This window comes from Manis pentadactyla, chromosome 10 (assembly GCF_030020395.1).
Source record: "Manis pentadactyla isolate mManPen7 chromosome 10, mManPen7.hap1, whole genome shotgun sequence".
Classification (NCBI taxonomy): domain Eukaryota; kingdom Metazoa; phylum Chordata; class Mammalia; order Pholidota; family Manidae; genus Manis; species Manis pentadactyla.
In genome coordinates this window covers 78420723-78438979 of record NC_080028.1, presented here as the reverse complement: position 1 = coordinate 78438979, position 18257 = coordinate 78420723, and the positions used below count along the sequence as shown (strand labels likewise).

The following is an 18257-nucleotide window of genomic DNA, read 5'->3' as shown; positions in this document are numbered from 1 at the left end:
TATGAACTCTAAACAGTCAGTTCAAATATGAATACTCATTTGGTTTTTATACTTGATTTATATGTGGATACCACATTTCTCTCTTTATTATTATTATTTTTAATAAAATGCTGAAGTGGTAGGTAGATACAAGATAAAGGTAGAAAACATAGTTTAGTGTGGATACCTTTTATTTCTTTGTGTTGTCTGATTGCTATGGCTAGGACCTCCATAACTATGTTGAATAGAAGTGGGGAAAGTGGGCATCCTTGTCTTGTTTCTGATCTTAAAGGAAAAGCTTTCAGTTTCTTGCTGTTAAGTATAATGTTGGCTGTGGGTTTGTTATATATGGCCTTTATTATGTTGAGGTACTTGCCCTCTGTACCCATTTTATTGACAGATTTTATCATGAATAGATGTTGATTTTTGTCAAATGCTTTTTCAGCATCTATGTAGATGATCATGTGGTTTTTGTCCTTTTTGTTGATGTGGTGGATTATGTTGATGGATTTTTGAATGTTGTACAATCTTTGCATCCCTGGCATAAATCCAACTTGATCATGATTGATGATATTTTTGATGTATTTTTGAATTCAGTTTGCTAGTATTTTGTTGAGTACTTTTGCGTCTATGTTCATCAGGGATATTGGCCTGTAATTTTCTTTTTTTGTGGGGTCTTTGCCTAGTTTTGGTGTTAGAGTAATGCTGGCCTCATATAATGAGTTTGGAAGTATTCCCTCTTCTTCTACTCTTTGGAAAACTTAAAGGAGGATGGGTATTAGCTCTTCACTTAATGTTTGATAAAATTCAGCGGTGAAGCCATCTAGTCCTGGGGCTTTGTTCTTAGGTAGTTTTTTGATTACCAGTTCGATTTTGTTGCTGGTAATTGGTATGTTCAGATTTTTTGTTTCTTCCTTGGTCAGCCTTGGAAGGTTGTATTTTTCTAGAAAGTTGTCCATTTCTTCTAGGTTATCCAGTTTGTTAGCATGCAAATTGTTCATAGTATCCTCTAATAATTCTTTGTATTTCTGTGGTGTCTGTAGTGATTTTTCCTTTCTCATTTCTGATTCTGTTTATGTGTGTAGACTCTCTTTTTTTTCTTGATAAGTTTGGCTAGGAGTTTATCTCTTTTGTTAATTTTCTCGAAGAACCAGCTCTTGCTTTCATTGATTCTTTCTATTGTTTTATTCTTCTCGATATTATTTATTTCTGCTCTAATCTTTATTATGTCCCTCCTTCTACTGACTTTGGGCCTCATTTGTTCTTCTTTTTCTAGTTTCCTTAATTGTGAGTTTAGACTGCTTATATGGGATTGTTCTTCTTTCCTGAGGTAGGCCTGTATTGCAATATACTTTCCTCTTAGCATGGCCCTGGCTGCTTCCCACAGATGTTTTGGTGTTGAATTATTGTTATTTGTCTCCATATATTGCTTGATCTCTGTTTTTATTTGGTCATTGATCCATTGGTTATTTAGGAGCATGTTGTGAAGCCTCCATGTGTTTGTGAGCTTTTTCATTTTCTTGGCATTATTTATTTTTGGTTTCATACTTTTGTGGTCTCAGAAACTGGTTGGTACAATTTCAATCTTTTTGAATTTACTGAGGCTCTTTTTGTGGCCTCGTGTATGATCTATTCTTGAAAATGTTCCATGTGCACTTGAGAAGAATGTGTATTCTGCTACGTTTGGGTGTAGAGTTCTATAGATGTCTGTTAGGTCCATGTCTTCTTATATGTTGTTCAGTGCCTCTGTGTCCTTACTTATTTTCTGTCTGGTTGATCTGTCCTTCAGAGTGAGTTGAGTGTTGATGTCTCGTAGAATGACTGCATTGCATTCTATTTCTCCTTTTAATTCAGTTAGTATTTGTTTCACATATGTAGGTGCTCCTATGTTGGGAGCAGAGATATTTATAATGGTTATATCTTCTTGTTGGATTGACCCCTTTATTATTATGTAATGTCCTTCTTTGTCTCTTGTGAATTTCTTTGCTTTGAAGTCTTGAAGTCTATTTTGTCTGATACAAGTACTGCAACTCCTGCTTTTTTCTCTCTAGTAGTTGCATGAAATATCTTTTTCCATCCCTTCACTTTTAGTCTGTGTATGTCTTTGGGCTTAAAGTGAGTCTCTTGTAGGCAGCAGATAGATGGGTCTTGTTTTTTTATCCATTCAGTGACTCTATGTCTTTTGATTGGTGCATTCAGTCCATTTACATTTAGGGTGATTATTGATAGGTATGTACTTATTGCTATTGCAGACTTTAGATTCATGGTTACCAGCGGGTCAAGGTTAATTTCCTTACTACGTAAGAGTCCAACTTAACTCACTTAATATGCTATTACAAATACAACTAAAGGTTCTTTTTTTTTTCACTCTTCCTTTTTCTTCCTCTTCCATTCTTTTTATATTAGGTATCATATTCTGTACTACTCTTTTTCTATCCTTTGATTGACTCTGGGGATAGTTAATTTAATTTTGTATTTGCTTGTAATTAGCTGTTGTACTTTCTTTACTGTGGTTTTATTACCTCTGGTGACAGCTATTAAACCTTAGGAACACTTCCATCTATAGCAGTCCCTCCAAAATAGACTGTAGAGATGGTTTGTGGGAGGTAAATTCTCTCAACTTTTAGGTATCTGGAAATTGTTTAATTCCTCCTTCAAATTTAAATGATAATCTTGCTGGGTAAAGTAATCTTGATTTAAGGCTCTTCTGCTTAATTGTATTAAATACATCATGTCACTCCCTTCTGGCCTGTAAGGTTTCTGTTGAGAAGTCTAATAATAGCCTGATGGACTTTCCTTTTATGTGATCTTATTTCTCTGTCTGGCTGCTTTTAGTAGTCTTTCCTTATCCTTAATCTTTGCGATTTTAATTAGTATATGTCTTGGTGTTGTCTTCCTTCGGTCCCTTGTGTTTGAAGATCTGTGCACCTCCATGGCCTGAGAGAGACTGTCTCCTTACCCATATTGGAGAAGTTTTCAGCAAGCATCTCCTCAAAGACCCCTTCTATCCCTTTTTCTCTTCTTCTGGTGTCCCTATAATGTGAATATTGTTCTGTTTGGATTGGTCACACAGTTCTCTCAATATTCTTTCATTCTTAGAGATCCTTTTTTCTCTCTGTGCCTCAGCTTCTTTGTATTCCTCTTGTCTAATTTCTATTTCATTTATTGTCTCCTCCACCATATCTAATCTGCTTTTAATACCCCCATTGTGCTCTTCAACGATTGGATCTCCGACCTGAATTCATTCCTGAATTCTTGAATGTCTTTCAATACCTCCATGAGCATGTTAATGATTTTTATTTTGAACTCCCTTTCAGGAAGATTCATGAGGTCGATTTCATTTAAATCTTTCTCAGGAGTTGTATTAATAATTTTACTCTGAACCAGGTTCCTTTGGCATTTCATATTTGTATATGTCATACTCTAGTGCCCAGAAGCTCTTTTCTCTGGAGCTGCTCAGCCCCTGAAGCAATGTCGGGGGTTGTAGGGGAGTGATATTGATGCCTGGGGGGAGGGAAGAGCTGTTTCCTGCTTCCCGGCTGCTATACCTGTCTCCACTGCCTGTACCAGTGGGCCAAGCACACAGTTATAAGCCTCTATGCTTTGCGTTTGTAGTTGGTGTAGACAGGTCTTCTCTCTGGCTGGCCTAATGCCAGAGTAGGGTTTGTTGGTTTGCATGCCATGTGTGGGCTGGCTGGGAGAAAGGCACAGTAGGCTGCGTATCATGGAAGGGGTCCTTGGAGCTGTGTAGCCAGCCAGGGAGCTGGAGCACCTGAAAATCGTGAAAGATCTCAACCTGCTGGGCAGAGTGCACCTGGACAATTTTGTCAACCTGTCCTTTCTCCTGAGCAGTAAGCTCTGTGCAGTCCTTGCCCCTTCAGCAGCCTTGTTGCCAAGGGCTTCCTTGTTAGGAAGTCTCTCAAACTGCCCACCTTTCTTTTGTCCCAGAGCAGCTGGATATGGATCTCTGCTTTCCTCAAGCGGCTGGAATCTCAGTCTCTCCAGGAATTCTGCCTGTCTTAGCTTTCCAGTCCCCTAATCACGAGAGTATCATGAATGTACCATGAAATGTAGATTTGTGATCCCAGAGCAAATCTCTGGAGTTAGGTATTCAGCAGTTTCAGGCCTCCACTTCTTCCCCACTCAGTTTCTCTTCCTCCCACCAGTGAGCTAGGGTGGAGGAAGGGCTTGGGTCCTGCCGGGCCACAGCTTTGTTACGTTACCCTGTTCCGTGAGGTCTGCTCTTTTCTCCAGGTGTATGCAGTCTGGCACAGTCCTCTTTCCTGTTTCTGTTCAGGATTAGTTTTTTTAATAATATTTTCATATTATATGTGGTTTTAGGAAGAAGCCTCTGTCTCACTTCTCACACCGCCATCTTTAGTCCTCCAATGAAATTGTTTTCTTAATTTCCTTTTCATATTGTTTGTATATAGAAACATAATTGATTTTTGCTTGTTGATTTTGTATCCTGGAGCTTTGCTGAATTTGTTCAGTTTTGACAGGTTTCTGTGGAGTTTCTATATATACAGGTTTTAGGGCTTTCTATATATAAGATCTTATCATCTGCAAACAAAGATACTTTCACTTCTTCCTTTCCTATTTGGATGCTTTTTATTTATTTTTTCTTGCCTAATTGCTCTGGCTAGGACTTCCAATACTAAGTTGAATAGAGGGGGGCAAAAACAGGCATCCTTGTCTCATTCCTGATCTCAGAGGAAATAGAGAAATGGTCTTTCACCACTGAGTATTATGTTAGCTGGGGGCTTTTCATATATAGCCATTATTACGTTGAGGCAGTTTGTTTCTATTCCTAATTTGTTGAATTATATCATGAAAGAGTGTTAAATTTTATCAGATACTTTTCTGCATCATTTGAGATGATCATGTAGATTTTTTCCTGTATTCTGTTAATGAGGTATATTACATTGATTGATTTGCATATGTTGAACTATGCTTGCATCTCAGCCACAAATCTTATACTTTGTCATGGTGTATTGTCCTTCTAATGTGCTGTTGAACTTGGTTTGCTTATATTTTGTTGAAGGTTTTTGTATTAGTATTCATCAGGGATATTGGTCTATAAGTTTCTTTTCTTATAATGTCTTTGTCCAGCTTTGGTAACAAAGTACTGCTGGACTCATAGAATATAAGTTAGGAAATGTTCCCTCCTCTTCAATTTTTTGGAAGAGTTTGAGAAATACTGATATTAATTCTTCTTTAAGTGATAGAATTCATCAGTGAAACCATCTGGTGTGCTTTTCTTTTTTGAGAGGTTTTTGATTACTGATTCAATCTCCTTATTAGATTTAGGACTATTCAGAGTTCTTACCTGTTTCCTCATGATTCAGTGTGGGTAGGTTGTGTTTCTAAGAATTTGTCCGTTTCATCTGGTTTATCCAATTTGTTGGTATATAATTGTTCATAGTATTTTCTTATCCTTTTATCTGTAAAATCAGTAGTACTGTCCCCTCTCATTTCTGATTTTATGTCTCTGAGTCTTCTCTTATTTCCTTAGGGAATGTAAAAGTTTGCCAATTTTGTCCATCTTTTCAAAGAACCAACACTTGATTTGATTTTTCTCTTTTGTTTCTGTGCATTCTCTATATTATTTATCTCTGTTCTTACCTTTATTATTTCCTCCCTGTGCCAGCTTTGGGTTTAGCTTGTTCTTTTTTTTTCCTCTCACTCTTTAAGATGAAGAGGTTAGATTGTTGATTTGAGATCTTCTTTTCAAGTGTACACATTTACAGCTATAAATTAGATCTTAGCCCTGCCCTTGTGGCATCCCATAAGTTTTGTTATGTCATGCTTTTGTTTCACTCATCCTAACATATTTTCTAATTTCCCCTGTGGTGTCTTCTTTGAGTTATTGGTTGTTAAGAGTGTGTTGTCTAATTTTGATGTATTTGTAAATTTTCCACTTTTCTTTCTTCTGTTGATTTCTAGTTTTATTCCATTGTGACTGGAAAACATACTGTATTATATGATTCCAGTCTTTTAAACTTGATTTAGCCTTGTTTTCTGGACTAAAATATGGTCTTTCCTGGAGAATGTTCAGTGGGCATGTGAGAGAAATGCTGTCATTGGGTGGAGTGTTCTGTAGATGTCTGTTAGGTCTAATTGGTTTATAGTGGTGTTCAAGTCCTCTACTTCCTTATTGTCTTCTCTCTGGTTTTTCTTTTTTTCTTTTGGTATCATCCTACAATTACATGAGCAACATTATGGTTACTAGACTCCCCCCATCATCAAGTTCCCGCCACATACCCCATTATAGTCACTGTCCATCAGCATAGTAAGATGCTACAGAATCACTACTTGTCTTCTCTGTGTTGTACAGCCCTCCCCGTGACACCCTACATTATGTCTGCTAATCGTAATGCCGCTTTTTCCCCTTATCCCTCCCTTCCCACCCATCCTCCACAGTCCCTTTCCCTTTGGTAACTGTTAGTCCATTCTTGGGTTCTGTGACTCTGCTGCTGTTTTGTTCCTTCAGTTTTTTTCTTTGTTCTTATACTCCACAGATTAGTGAAATCATTTGATACTTGTCTTTTTCCACCTGGCTTATTTCACTGAGCATAATACCCTGTAGCTCCATCCATGTTGTTGCAAATGGTAGGATTTGTTTTCTTCTTGTGGCTGAATAATATTCCATTGTGTATATGTGCCACCTCTTCTTTATCCATTCATCTACTGATGGACACTTAGGTTGCTTCCATGTCTTGGCTATTGTAAATAGTGCTGCGATAAACATAGGGGGGCATATGTCTTTTTCAAACTGGGCTGCTGCATTCTTAATCTCTAGTTTTTCTTGAGGTGCTCTCTTGATGTACTTTCTGCGTGCTCTGGTTCCTTTTCTTTTTTCTCTCCCTGTGGTACTTTTGCATAGTACCATCATGGAGTTTTTTTTGTTTTTGTTTCTGCTTATTCATATTTGTATGTGGGTGCTTTTTTCTGGGCCTGCTATTTACTGAAATAGTGTGCATGGGATTTCCTTGGAAGCCCCTCCTTATTTACCTGGGCTTTGTTGAGAGCTTTCCTCTTGCTCTTGAGTTGAAGGCTACATTCTCTATTGTGCTTTTTAGTTGCCTAAAGAGAATGGAACTCAGTATTCATCTCCAGCCTTTTCGTTCTATGTCTTACCCATTTGAGTCTTTTCCTCCTTAGCAGGATTCTAAGGCTGGACTTGGGCCTTTGGAAAGTCACCATCTGGCAGCTTTGTTCCTTGCATTTTCTCATGATAAATTTGTTGGAACTACAGATCCATGGAGCACATTTGTGTGGTTGGGGTGTATGTCCAGTTATGTGGGGTTGGGGAAGTAGGAGTTAGGGTGGATGTGGGGTGGCTGCATGAATTTAAGTGGTTTCCCTTTCCTTCTGAGTAAGTTGCTTTTTGGAGCTGGAAGCAGCTTTGAATGATGCCCTCTGGGTCAGGATCATGGGCTTTGGTTTTGAGGGTAAGCTGTTTTTAACAGCTTTTGTTCATAAATTTGAACCAGCCTGGATTTCAGATCCAACTCTTTGTAGGCAGGATGCCAGTTCAGAAGGAGGAGATGACACTTTTCAGCCCTGCAGGCTGTCACCTCAGCTGGACTGAGGTGGAAACAGGCCTTCTTCCCACACCTTGCCTGGACCTCCCTTTGCTTCCTGTGCTTGCCTCTTCATTCCATGCTGCTCCGTAGTTACATTCAGAGTTCTGCCAGCATCCCCACTCATCTGGGGCCAAAATGAGTAACTATGTGATGGCATTCTCTGAAGTTTGTGGTTACAGATATTTTTCTGGCTTCAACACAGATGAAATGGTGTATTACTCTTCTGATGGCTAATTTTGGTGAGTACCAGGAAGGGTTTCCCCCTGCCCAAGATAATGTGCTTTTAATCAGCCATCTTTCCTGGAAGGCTAAGTTGCTTCTTTATCTAACAATTTTTAAAGGGAAATCTCATAAATTAGTACATCCCCAACACATTACTTGTTTCCTTCTCCCCGAGAGTGACAGTTTCAAAGTATACATGCCTACTTCATTTTGTATAACCAGTGAATTCAATTAAGTTGAAGAAACTTTTTGTACCATAATTTTACATGTGGCAGGAAGATTCATTTATTTAAGTGATCTTATGAAAACAATAAAAATTGTAAAGACACACAGTCATTTTCTAACTCATGGATTCCTGTCTGTTAACATGAGACCTACTGGCAGGTCTCTGGAGTTTAGTAGGGTTATCTCCACACTGTTTGCTATTGCAGATTTTCCTTCTCAGTTTTTTGGTGTTTCCCAGAGATAAAGGGGAACAGTGGATGTAAAAGGTTAGGGACCTCTTAGCTCAGTTTTTTTTTCCCTTTCCTTCTTTTTAATTCCAAAACTGTGGCATCTGTGCTTTGGCCAGCAGAGGGCAGATGAGAGCAAGAGATGGTTGTGCAGCCTCTTGGTCCACCTCCTCCTGTCTTTGAGCAGGAAGCCTGGAAGCAAGTGCTTTGTTTAGTCATTTCCTCTGCCTGTAGGGAAGTATGTAAGAAGCTACTTGATATTAAACCCATTCAATGGACTCTTCCAGTCACTACTATGTGTGGAATGCCGATGTTCACCAAATTATTTACTTATTGCTCAGGCCACCAAATCTCTGAACGTTTTGGAGTTCAGTTTGTATTTTTACACTTCCCATCCGGTATAACCAAAGTAGAGATTTTCAAAGGGATATCTCACTTGTAAACATTATTTAAAAATATTAAGTGAGGCATAGCAGGGAATGTAAAGATGAATAAGATAGCCATCTGTGAACCTGTGCAACTCAAGAAACAAATCATGTAGTATAAAATACAGTGGGGGGACAGGAATGGGATACCAGTTATAGACATTTCTCTTCAAGGGTGGGGGAAAATGGAAGGAAAAAAGGATAGCAACCTTCAGGGACCTTCAGCTTGGTTGAGGGTGAGCCTGGGAGAGAGCAAGTACACAGTCTTATTGTAAGATGGAATGTGAAAATTGCCTTAGGCATCCCTAGGATCCAGGAAAATCTAAGAAGCTTTTATAAAAGAGCCAGTGTATGTGCAGGACCAAAAGGCAGATGAATGTTAAGCAATTTTAAAAATTGTTTCTGATTATTAAAGCAATACATATATAGGTTATTGAAAACTTGAGAAGTACAGAAAATATAAAAAAGAAAGTGATTTATTAGTAGTAAACTTACCACCCAGAGATGACTATTAGTATTTTCTTCCAGTTTTTTTCCTTTATGTACCTATATATATATTTTTTATGTACCTATATTTTTTAAGGATAGTTATGTACATTGATTATGTACAATTTTGTGGGGGTTTTGTCCCCAGTTGGTAATATAGCATGAGTGTTTCCCCCTGGGTATAAGATTTTGGTAGGTGGGGAGAAGCAATTAGGCCTGAGGGAACCACATATATTTGGATGGTAGAGAAATGGGAAAACTCAGGGACTATTTTGGGAATAATGATTAAACCTATTTTAGTGAAGTGAATGTTGGAAATGGTCAGAGGTGAGCCTGGAAGGGAAAGTTGCAGACAGAGGATAGTTCGCCTTAGACAGATAAAGGAATTTCTATTCAAGGAATAATTTTATCACTATTAAAAATTTGTTGGTCTACGGAGGAGTGTGGCAGAGTGGAAGGGGAGTTGACTTTGGAGATGGACAGACCTGGTTTTAAATCTTTGGACTGCTGTATATTAGCAATGAGACCTCAATTTCTTCCTCCATAAAATGAGTATGAAATATACATCACATGATTCTTGGGAGGATTAAGTGAGACAACAGGTGCACAATCAAATTCTACTTTATTTGTTTCAAGAAATGACAAATTCTACTCTATTGGGTAGACATTTTCAAATTTGTAGTTATATATTTAGACCAGTAAGCATTGTAGCAGTTTTCTTTCTGAAACCATTCTTTGAATATACCAAAATGTTTAACAGTGTGATAGGATTATAGGCAGTTTTTTCTTACTTATTTTCTGTTTTCCATTTTTCCACCATGAACTGCTTATTTCCACCATGCTGCTTATTGCTGAAAAACAATGGTATTTAAAACAATTATTAATTTACTACATTTTTTGAGTGCCTACCAGCACATGGTGCTAATTTGTAGGAAGAGTGAAACAGAATAGGGAAAACGTCACAGCCCTCATGGAGCTTGTATCTCGAAGAGTGACAAAGGCAGTATGCTGCTATACAAGTAACTAAATAATAATAATGTAGATCGTGATTACTCCATAAAGGGGAAGATATGAAAGGGAATAGCTAGAGGAACCTTAATTTAGGTTGGCTGATTGGGAAAGGCCCTTGTGATGAGGCCTGAGCTGTGTGGAGAGCCAGATCATCCTATACATAGTGAGTGCAAAGGTCCGCGGGGCAGTAAAGATCATGATTTGTTCTTGGCACCTGACAGAAGTTCTGCTCATGTTAGCATTTTTTAGTTCATATAAATACTATATTGAGTTACATGAAATTGCTGTTTTTATACGTCAAAATGGTTTCGTGTAGTTCAGCCTGTACTGCAGTTTAGCAGTCCTGCCATTGACCTGTTCTCTGGGCCTCAGTTTCCTGCTTGTCAAATGATGTCAATTGATGGTTATTTTAGATACCTTTCTGTCCTGACATTTTATGATTCTAGTCAAGGCAAGGAGGAGGTGAGGCAGGTGAACTGCCTAAAGCACAAAATTTATGGATGCTCATCCCTTGCCCTTGCACAGCCCTTTGAGTGAGAGTCTCCTTCAGTTTAGAGCCTGGACTCACCTACGCTGCGACTCCATCCTGGCTCTGATTGAAGCTCATTTCACTGTTCACATGTAACAATTACTTTGCAGGTACATAATCCTAACTATATTGACACTTATCAATGCACTATTTTAAACAAGCCAAGGGTTGCAGCATCCAGTTGTGTCACATACTCTGCCCTTGACTTGATTTGTTTTTCATATTGTGATCTTCATGCATGAGTTAATTCATCGTTGAGGTGGGAATTTCTGAATACCTGCTTACATGTGCCCACATTTATCCTGATGAATTTTTTTTTTGGTTGCAGCAGAAAACAGCATATATACATTTTATGTCATTCTCCTTTAGATCAGTCCAAAGTGTTTGTGAAGGTGTTTACTGAAATTGACCGGATGCCCCAACTTCTTGCATACTACTACAAATGTCACAAGGTGAGAAACTGGGGGTAATTACGATTGTGGGATATTTATAACACTGGGCTACAGGACCCCAGTTTCATGTGCAAAGTAAAAATACTGGCCTTGTTGCCTTCTGGCCTTTTCTTCTTAGCCGGTAGGGGGTGCTCTTGGTCCAGCCTGTGAAGTCATTAAAAAACACTGGTTTTCAGTCTCTCTGGAACCTATAGCTGCATTTCATTTACAGACTGAAAAGTTGTTCTAATTTTTTCCATTTTTGTCTTTTAAGGGAGGTTTGTGTCTTAAGCTTTATTATGCCCTTGGCAAGCCATAAGAATTGTATCATGTTTTCTAGGGCTGTTGAAACTGAAAAACATAGTTTCCTGGGCTGACTTGATTTCTTCAAGTCCAATGCTCATGTATTTTTTAAGCAGTGGTGTTAGGACATGAAGCTAAAACACACACTCACGCACACCTCCCAGGTCCATTCAGAAGAGTGGTAGCAAGCTGAATGGAAGTACTGGCATGCTTTTGGGGCAAGATGAAAGAAAGGATCACTTCAGGGGTAACAGATTCAAGCCTTGATGGATAATCAGAACAGGTGAGTTTTTTTCCCTGCCCTTTTTTGAAGCAAAGGTCATCAGTAGGTCCCTGACTGCTCAGGAGAGGGGCAGCGCTGAATCACCTGCCATGGTAGGAGAGCAGGGTGGCTTTAACAGGCAGTGTGTCCTGGTGCTCCCAGTAAGGCCCCCTTTGTCTCGCCTCTGCAGGTACAGCTTCTGGCAACCTGGCAAGAGCTGTGCCAGAGTGACCTACCCCTGGAGCGGCAGCTCACTGGACTGTACGACGCCCTGCTGGGTGCTTGGCACACGCAAACCCAGTGGGCCATGCAGGTAACAGCTCTTTGGTGCTTTAGGGGGAACCAGCCGTGGTGACCAGGGAAATGGGTGGCTGCCTCGGGAGTGGTCTTTCTCAGCTGCCGGGTACTGCTGAGGAACCTCCCTGTTCACTGCCATCCCCAAAGGGTTAAAGGATAAGCTTTGAAATGGAAAGCAGAAAAGTCTGTAGGTCTCTGTGAAAACTCTTACCATTCTTATCTATATCTTAAGTAGAATCTAATGTGACAGTGTTGCTTGTTCAGCAAGGGAGCCTGTAGAATTCCTGAAGGCCATTATCTTTCATCTAGAGGCAGGAGGCCCTTAGTCAGGTGGTGTTCCAGTGAACAAGATTGTTTTTTTTTATCTCAACTTTGGGTAAAATTTACCTGGCCTTAAGTTAGTTTCCCTTGTTCTCACAATCTGCCAAGAGTTGGTGTATGATTTTGAAGGCATCCTTTGACTGCGGGGCAAGGTGAGACAGAGGAGCTTCATTTCAAGTGGAAACTTTCCATCACTTACTTTCCCCAAATCTCCCTGTCTTGATGCCAGGCAGTGCACCTGATCCTCTTTTAGAAGGAAGAAAGCCATCTTCTGAGCAGTGACTTCCTGGGCCCATTTATGGTGTGGCTTGTTATCTATTTTTTTTTTTTTTCAAAATTAGTTGTGAATCATTCTTCAGATGTTCATCTATCACCAGCTGGAATGAGCTCCACTGTAGTGGGAGAGAATTCCTCATATAGGGTCATGTCATGCAAGGTGGTTGGGAGCATTCTGCTCCATCTCATTTCTTTCTCCTTGAACCAACCTAATTCAGACTTAGGTAAACAACAACAAAAAAAAAGAAAGAAAGAAAGGAAAACAACTTACTGTGGAAGTTTGAGTTTGTATGAAATGCTCAGTTTTCAGTGACCCTGTCTACCCACTCTCACTTATTGTGTCCTGGGTCTACTGCTTCTTGTGTCATGAGGTTGTGACCAGTTCATGTCCATATGTGCAAATGCCCTTCATCATCCATGAAACAGGAGTTAACTTCTCAGACTTGTACTCGGGCCTCATCCTAAATTTTGTAAGACATGGGTTTAATGATGATTGATTCCTTTGGCCCATGGCCCCTTTTCTTTTCAGACCATAAGCATGGTATGTCACTGTCATCTCCTGATGCTCAGGGGAGTGTGAAAGAAAATCAGCGGCACTGGGGGCAAGGGTTTCTTTCAGATTTTTCCCCCAGTATTTTAATATGAAAAATTTCCAACATAAATAAGTTGAAAGAATTGTACAGTGAACACCCTCGTTCCCATCTCCTTGTTCTCCAATGAACATTTCACTGTGTTTGTGTTATCATAAATCTGTCCATCTTCCCGTGTGTTACATGTTCATCGACCCATCTTATTCTTGTGATTCACTTCAAAGTAAGTTGCAAGTACCATTTATTTCAGAACATACGTTTCATTAACTGGAGTTCATTATTTGCTGTGGTTTTTTAAAATTTGAGCTAAAATTGTGAAATGCAACAATCTTGAATATGCCATTTGATTAGTTTTGACAAATGCTGTATAGCCTAATCCCCTTATCAAGATACACAGAACATTACCATCATCCCAGAAAGTTCTCTCATTTTCCAGTCTTTATCATTTCAGCTGACCAACCAATTAGAACTCTTTGGAATTGAGTGATTTAGTCGAATTCTTCTGCTAATTCCCCAGTTAAGTAGGAGATTAGAGCAAATAGATACTCATTGATGAGTCCTTGCTCTTAAGACATAAAGGAGTCAGGATTTCTTTTTCTAGATGAGAACAGTTTTCTTTAGTCCCTTGGACCCTTCCTTTCTTGTAGCAAAATGTTTCTTCTGTCAAATGACGAAGTTGGACGGGGTGTTATCTAGAGGTCTTTGTGGTTCTCTTTATGTCATCAGGTTTGGGGAAAGGGAGGGCCTGCACTGGCTGGAGACAGAATAGGGTTTGAATTGGGGCAACTGCGTGTATAGGTAGTGGAACCAGACAATGGAGGAAATCTGAATTCAGGACAGGAGTTTGGCTTTTCAGAAGATAGAGTCTGGACCAAGCAAGTGAATGATGGCATTGCTGTTTTAAGAATGAGTTTGGTATCAAAAAGTCACCTATGTAATTTCCCTGCCAAAAAAGGCTTAACCTTAATGCTATCACGAGGAACCATGCAAATACAAATTAAAGACCATTTTGAAAAACAGCTATCCTGGACTCTTAAAAAATGTCAATGTCATGAAAGAAAGAAGTTGAGGAATTGTTTTTATATTAAAGGAGAAAAATAATTGGCAATTAAATGTAACTGCAAGATCCTTGATTGGATTCTGCATGATGACAAAAAGCTATCAGGAACATTAACAGAATGGTTGGGGAAGTTTGAACTTTGATTATCGTAGGTAAAGGTATTACATCAAGATTAAGTTTGATCAGTTGTAGTGTTGTCATGTAAGACGATGTCCTTGGTTTTTAGAGATTCATGTTGAGGTGACAGACATGTCAAAATGTCTGTGATTACCTCTCCAGTGGCTTAGAGAAGTTAGAAATAAAGCAGATGTAACAAAATGTTAATAATCAATGAATTTTGCAATATTTAAACATCTAAAATGTAAGTACATTTTAAAAATAAGCAGTTTGGTGGTGGTGTCGAGGGTGAATTGATGAGGAAAGACTGGTGACAAGCTAGGGAACTCTGTCTGGTGCAGGACGGTGATGACAATGTAAAAGGTATCTGGTTCAAGAAGAATGAACAATTGTTGGGACCTGATAACTGATAAAGGGACTGACAGAAAGGAAAGTCAAAAGTGAAATTTTCATTTTTATTGAGTGAAGATACTACTGACAGAAATAAGGAAGTTAAGAGAAACAGGTCTGGGGAGGCCAGTGGGAAAAAATGAATTCCAATTTTAGACACCTTTAAATTCCCAGTGAAACTGACTCAGCTTAACAGTGACATCAATAGATGGTTGTGAGACTTGCTCAGGAAACACAACTGGAAAGTTACCAGTAGTTTGGCTCTTTTGTTATTTGCTGAGTTTGTTTGTTTTTGCCCGTCTCTTTCTCTCAGAATCCAACAAGGAGGTTTATCAAACAGGTTTAACACTGAAGTATTGTGAATTCTCTGTGAGGATTTAGAATTCTGTTTTCCATTTTGGTAATGATCTGAGAAAACCCCAACATATTTTGTATCTTATACATGACCACGCCTTCTAACCATTGGCGTGGGATTTCAGTGGGTGGATTTGTGTTGATAGTCACATTGGTATCCCTCTTCTCTTGGGGGCTAATGAGAAAAGAAAGAGATAGACTCAATACTTAGATGATGTAAGTGCTGTTGGCAAATGAGTGTTGTTTATTGCTGTAGCCAACTTGATGTTTTCTTAGTAGTTCGTGGTTTGAATAGAGCTAGTAGTGTGAGAATTCTTATCACACCACAAGTTAGTGTAGGCAGGCCACCCTCAGAAGAACCTGTGCTGTAGCAGTTGGAGCAAATTAATGCTGAAAAAGCTTAATTGCAGTAGAAAATCATCTTCATCTGTCCTAGTACTTTAAATATTTTTGGTTTTATAGTCAAAAATTTTTTCATTGTGGCGAAATATACATAACATAAAATTTACCATTTTAACCATCGTTACGTGTAGAGTTAAGTGATATTAAGTACATCCACATTGTTGATTAACTAACACCACTAATCTATTCCCAGAACTTTTTCATCATCTCAAACATTAAGCAGTAACTCTCCATTCCCCTCTTCCTCATCTCTTGATAACCTCTGTTCTACTATCTCTATAAATTTTTCTATTTCAGGTACATCTTATAAGTGAAATCATATAATATTTGTCCTTTGGTGTCTGGCTTATTTTATTTAGCAAAATGTTTTCAACATGTTTCATGTATCAGAATGTTCATTCCTTTTTCATGGCTGAATCATATTCTACTGTATGTACTTACCACATTTTGTTTATCCATTCATCTATTGATAAAACACTTGGATTGCTTCTGCCTTTTCTCTATTGTGAGTAATGCTGCTATGAGCATGGGTGTACAAATATCTCTGGGTTCCTGTTTTCAGTTCTTTTGAGTTTATACTTAGGAATGGAATTGCTGGATCATATCATAACTCTATATTTAACATTTTGTGACACTGCCAAACTGTTTTCCATAGCTGTGCCATTTTACATTCCCATCAGCAGTGCATGAAGGTTCCAATTTCTCTACATCCTCATCAACACTTGATGATTTATTTTTTTGATAATAGCCATTCTAGTGGGTGTGAAGTGGTATCTCATAGTGATTTTGATTTGTATTTCTCTAATAACTAATGATGTTAAATGTCTTTTCATGTGCTTATTAGCCATTTGTCTTATCATTTTTGGAGAAATGTCTATTAGAGTCTTTTGCCCAGTTTTGAGTTGGATTGTTTGGTTGTATGTTGTAGAGTTGTAGGAATTCTTTATATATTCAGGATATTAATCCCTTATCAAATAGATGTATCATTTGCAAATATTTTCTCCCCGTCCAATGGGTTGTCTTTTCACTCAGTTGTAGTATTCGTTGATGCATAAGTTTTAAATTTTGATATAGTCCAATTTATCAATTTTTTATTTTGTTATCTATGGTTTTGGTCTCATACTTAAGAAACTATTGCTAAATCCAAGGTCATGAGGATTTTCCTCTGTTTTCTTTTAGGACTTTTATAGTTTACTCTTAATGCTTGGGTCTGGTTAATTTTGAGTTATTTTTTGTATATGGTTTAAGGTAAGGATCCAACTACTTTCTTTTGCAAATGGATATCCAGTTTTCCCAGCACCGTTTGTTGAAAGACTGTCCTTTACCCTTTGAATGGTTTTGGCACTCTTGTTGAAAGTCATTTGACCATGTATATGAGGGTTTATTTCTGGGCTTTCTTTCTGTTTCAATGGACTTTGTGTCTACCCTTAGGCCAATACCATACTGTTTTGACTGACAGCTTTGTAGTAAGTTTTGAAATAAGGAAGTGTGAGACTACCAGTGTTGTCCTTTTTCAAAATTGTTTTGGCTATTTGGGGTTCTCTGAAATTCCATATGAGTTTTAGGTTTTTCTTTTTCTCCAGAAAATAGCGCTGGGGTTTTGATAGAGATTGCACTGAATCTGTAGATGGCTTTGGATAATATTACCATCTTAACAATACTAAGTCCCCATGAACATGGGATGTTTTTCCATTTATTTGCATCTTCTTTCATTTCTTTTAGCAGTGTTTTGTTGTTTTCAGTGTACAAGTCTTTCAGCTCCTTGATTGCATTTACTTCTAAGTGTTTTATTCTTTTTGATGCAATTGTAAATGGAATTGTTTTCTTAATTCCCTTTTTGTATCATTCATTGCTAGTGTGTGGAAATGCAGCTAGTTTTTGCTGTTGAATTTATATTTTCTAGCTTTACTGAATTTGTTTATTGACTCTTAACAGTTTTTTGTGTTTTCTTTTGGAGTTTTCTACATATAAGATCATATCATTTGTGAACAAAGATAACTTTACATCTTCCTTTCCAATTTAGATGCCTTTTATTTCTTTTTCTTGTTCAGTTGTTCTGCTGAAACTTCCAATACTATGTTGAATAGAGTGGCAAGAGTGGGCATCCTTGTCTTATTCATGGCCTTAGGGGAAAAGCTTACAGTTTTTCACCATTGAGTATGATGTTAACCGTTGACTTTTTTAAATGGCCTTTACCATGTTGAGGAAGCTCCTTTTTATTCCTACTTTGTTGAGTGATTTTGTTTGATCAAGAAAGGGTGTTGAATTTTGTCAAATGCGTTTTCTACATTAACTGAGATGATTGTGTGTTTTATTTTCCCCTTCATTCTGTTGATAGGGTATATTACATTGGTTTATTTTTGTATGTTGAACCATTCTTCCTTGTGAAGATCAATCTCACTGGGTCAGGGTGTGTAATTCCCATTAATATGCTGCTGAGTTCAGTTTACTAGTATTTTGTTGAGTATTTTTGTATGTTCATGTTTAAGGGGTATTGGTGTAGTTTTCTTTTTTAGTGTCGGTCTGGCTTTGATATCAGGCCAATGCTGGCCTCATAGAATGAGTTAGAAAGTATTCTTTATTAGTTTGCTAGGGCTGCTATGACAAAGTACCACAGATTGGGTAGTTTAAATGGTAGAAATTCATTTTCTCATGGTTCTGGAGACTGGAAGTCTAAGGTCAAGGTGTTATCAGGGTTGATTTCTTCTAAGCCTCTTTCCTTGGCTTGTAGATGGCCATCTTCCCTCTATTTTTCTTCTAA

The 18257-nt window shown here is 38.2% G+C and overlaps 1 protein-coding gene across 3 annotated transcripts in view; it reads left to right on the top strand.

Moving 5' to 3' along the window:
- Positions 1-18257, top strand: part of COG7 (component of oligomeric golgi complex 7) — a 79759-nt gene that overhangs the window by 22707 nt on the left and 38795 nt on the right. For all 3 annotated transcript variants that reach the window (XM_036916946.2, XM_036916947.2, XM_036916945.2), the window contains exons 5-6: positions 11063-11145; positions 11880-12002. In XM_036916946.2, coding sequence (XP_036772841.2) covers positions 11063-11145; positions 11880-12002 — 206 coding nt within the window. The remainder of the gene's footprint in view (positions 1-11062; positions 11146-11879; positions 12003-18257) is intronic.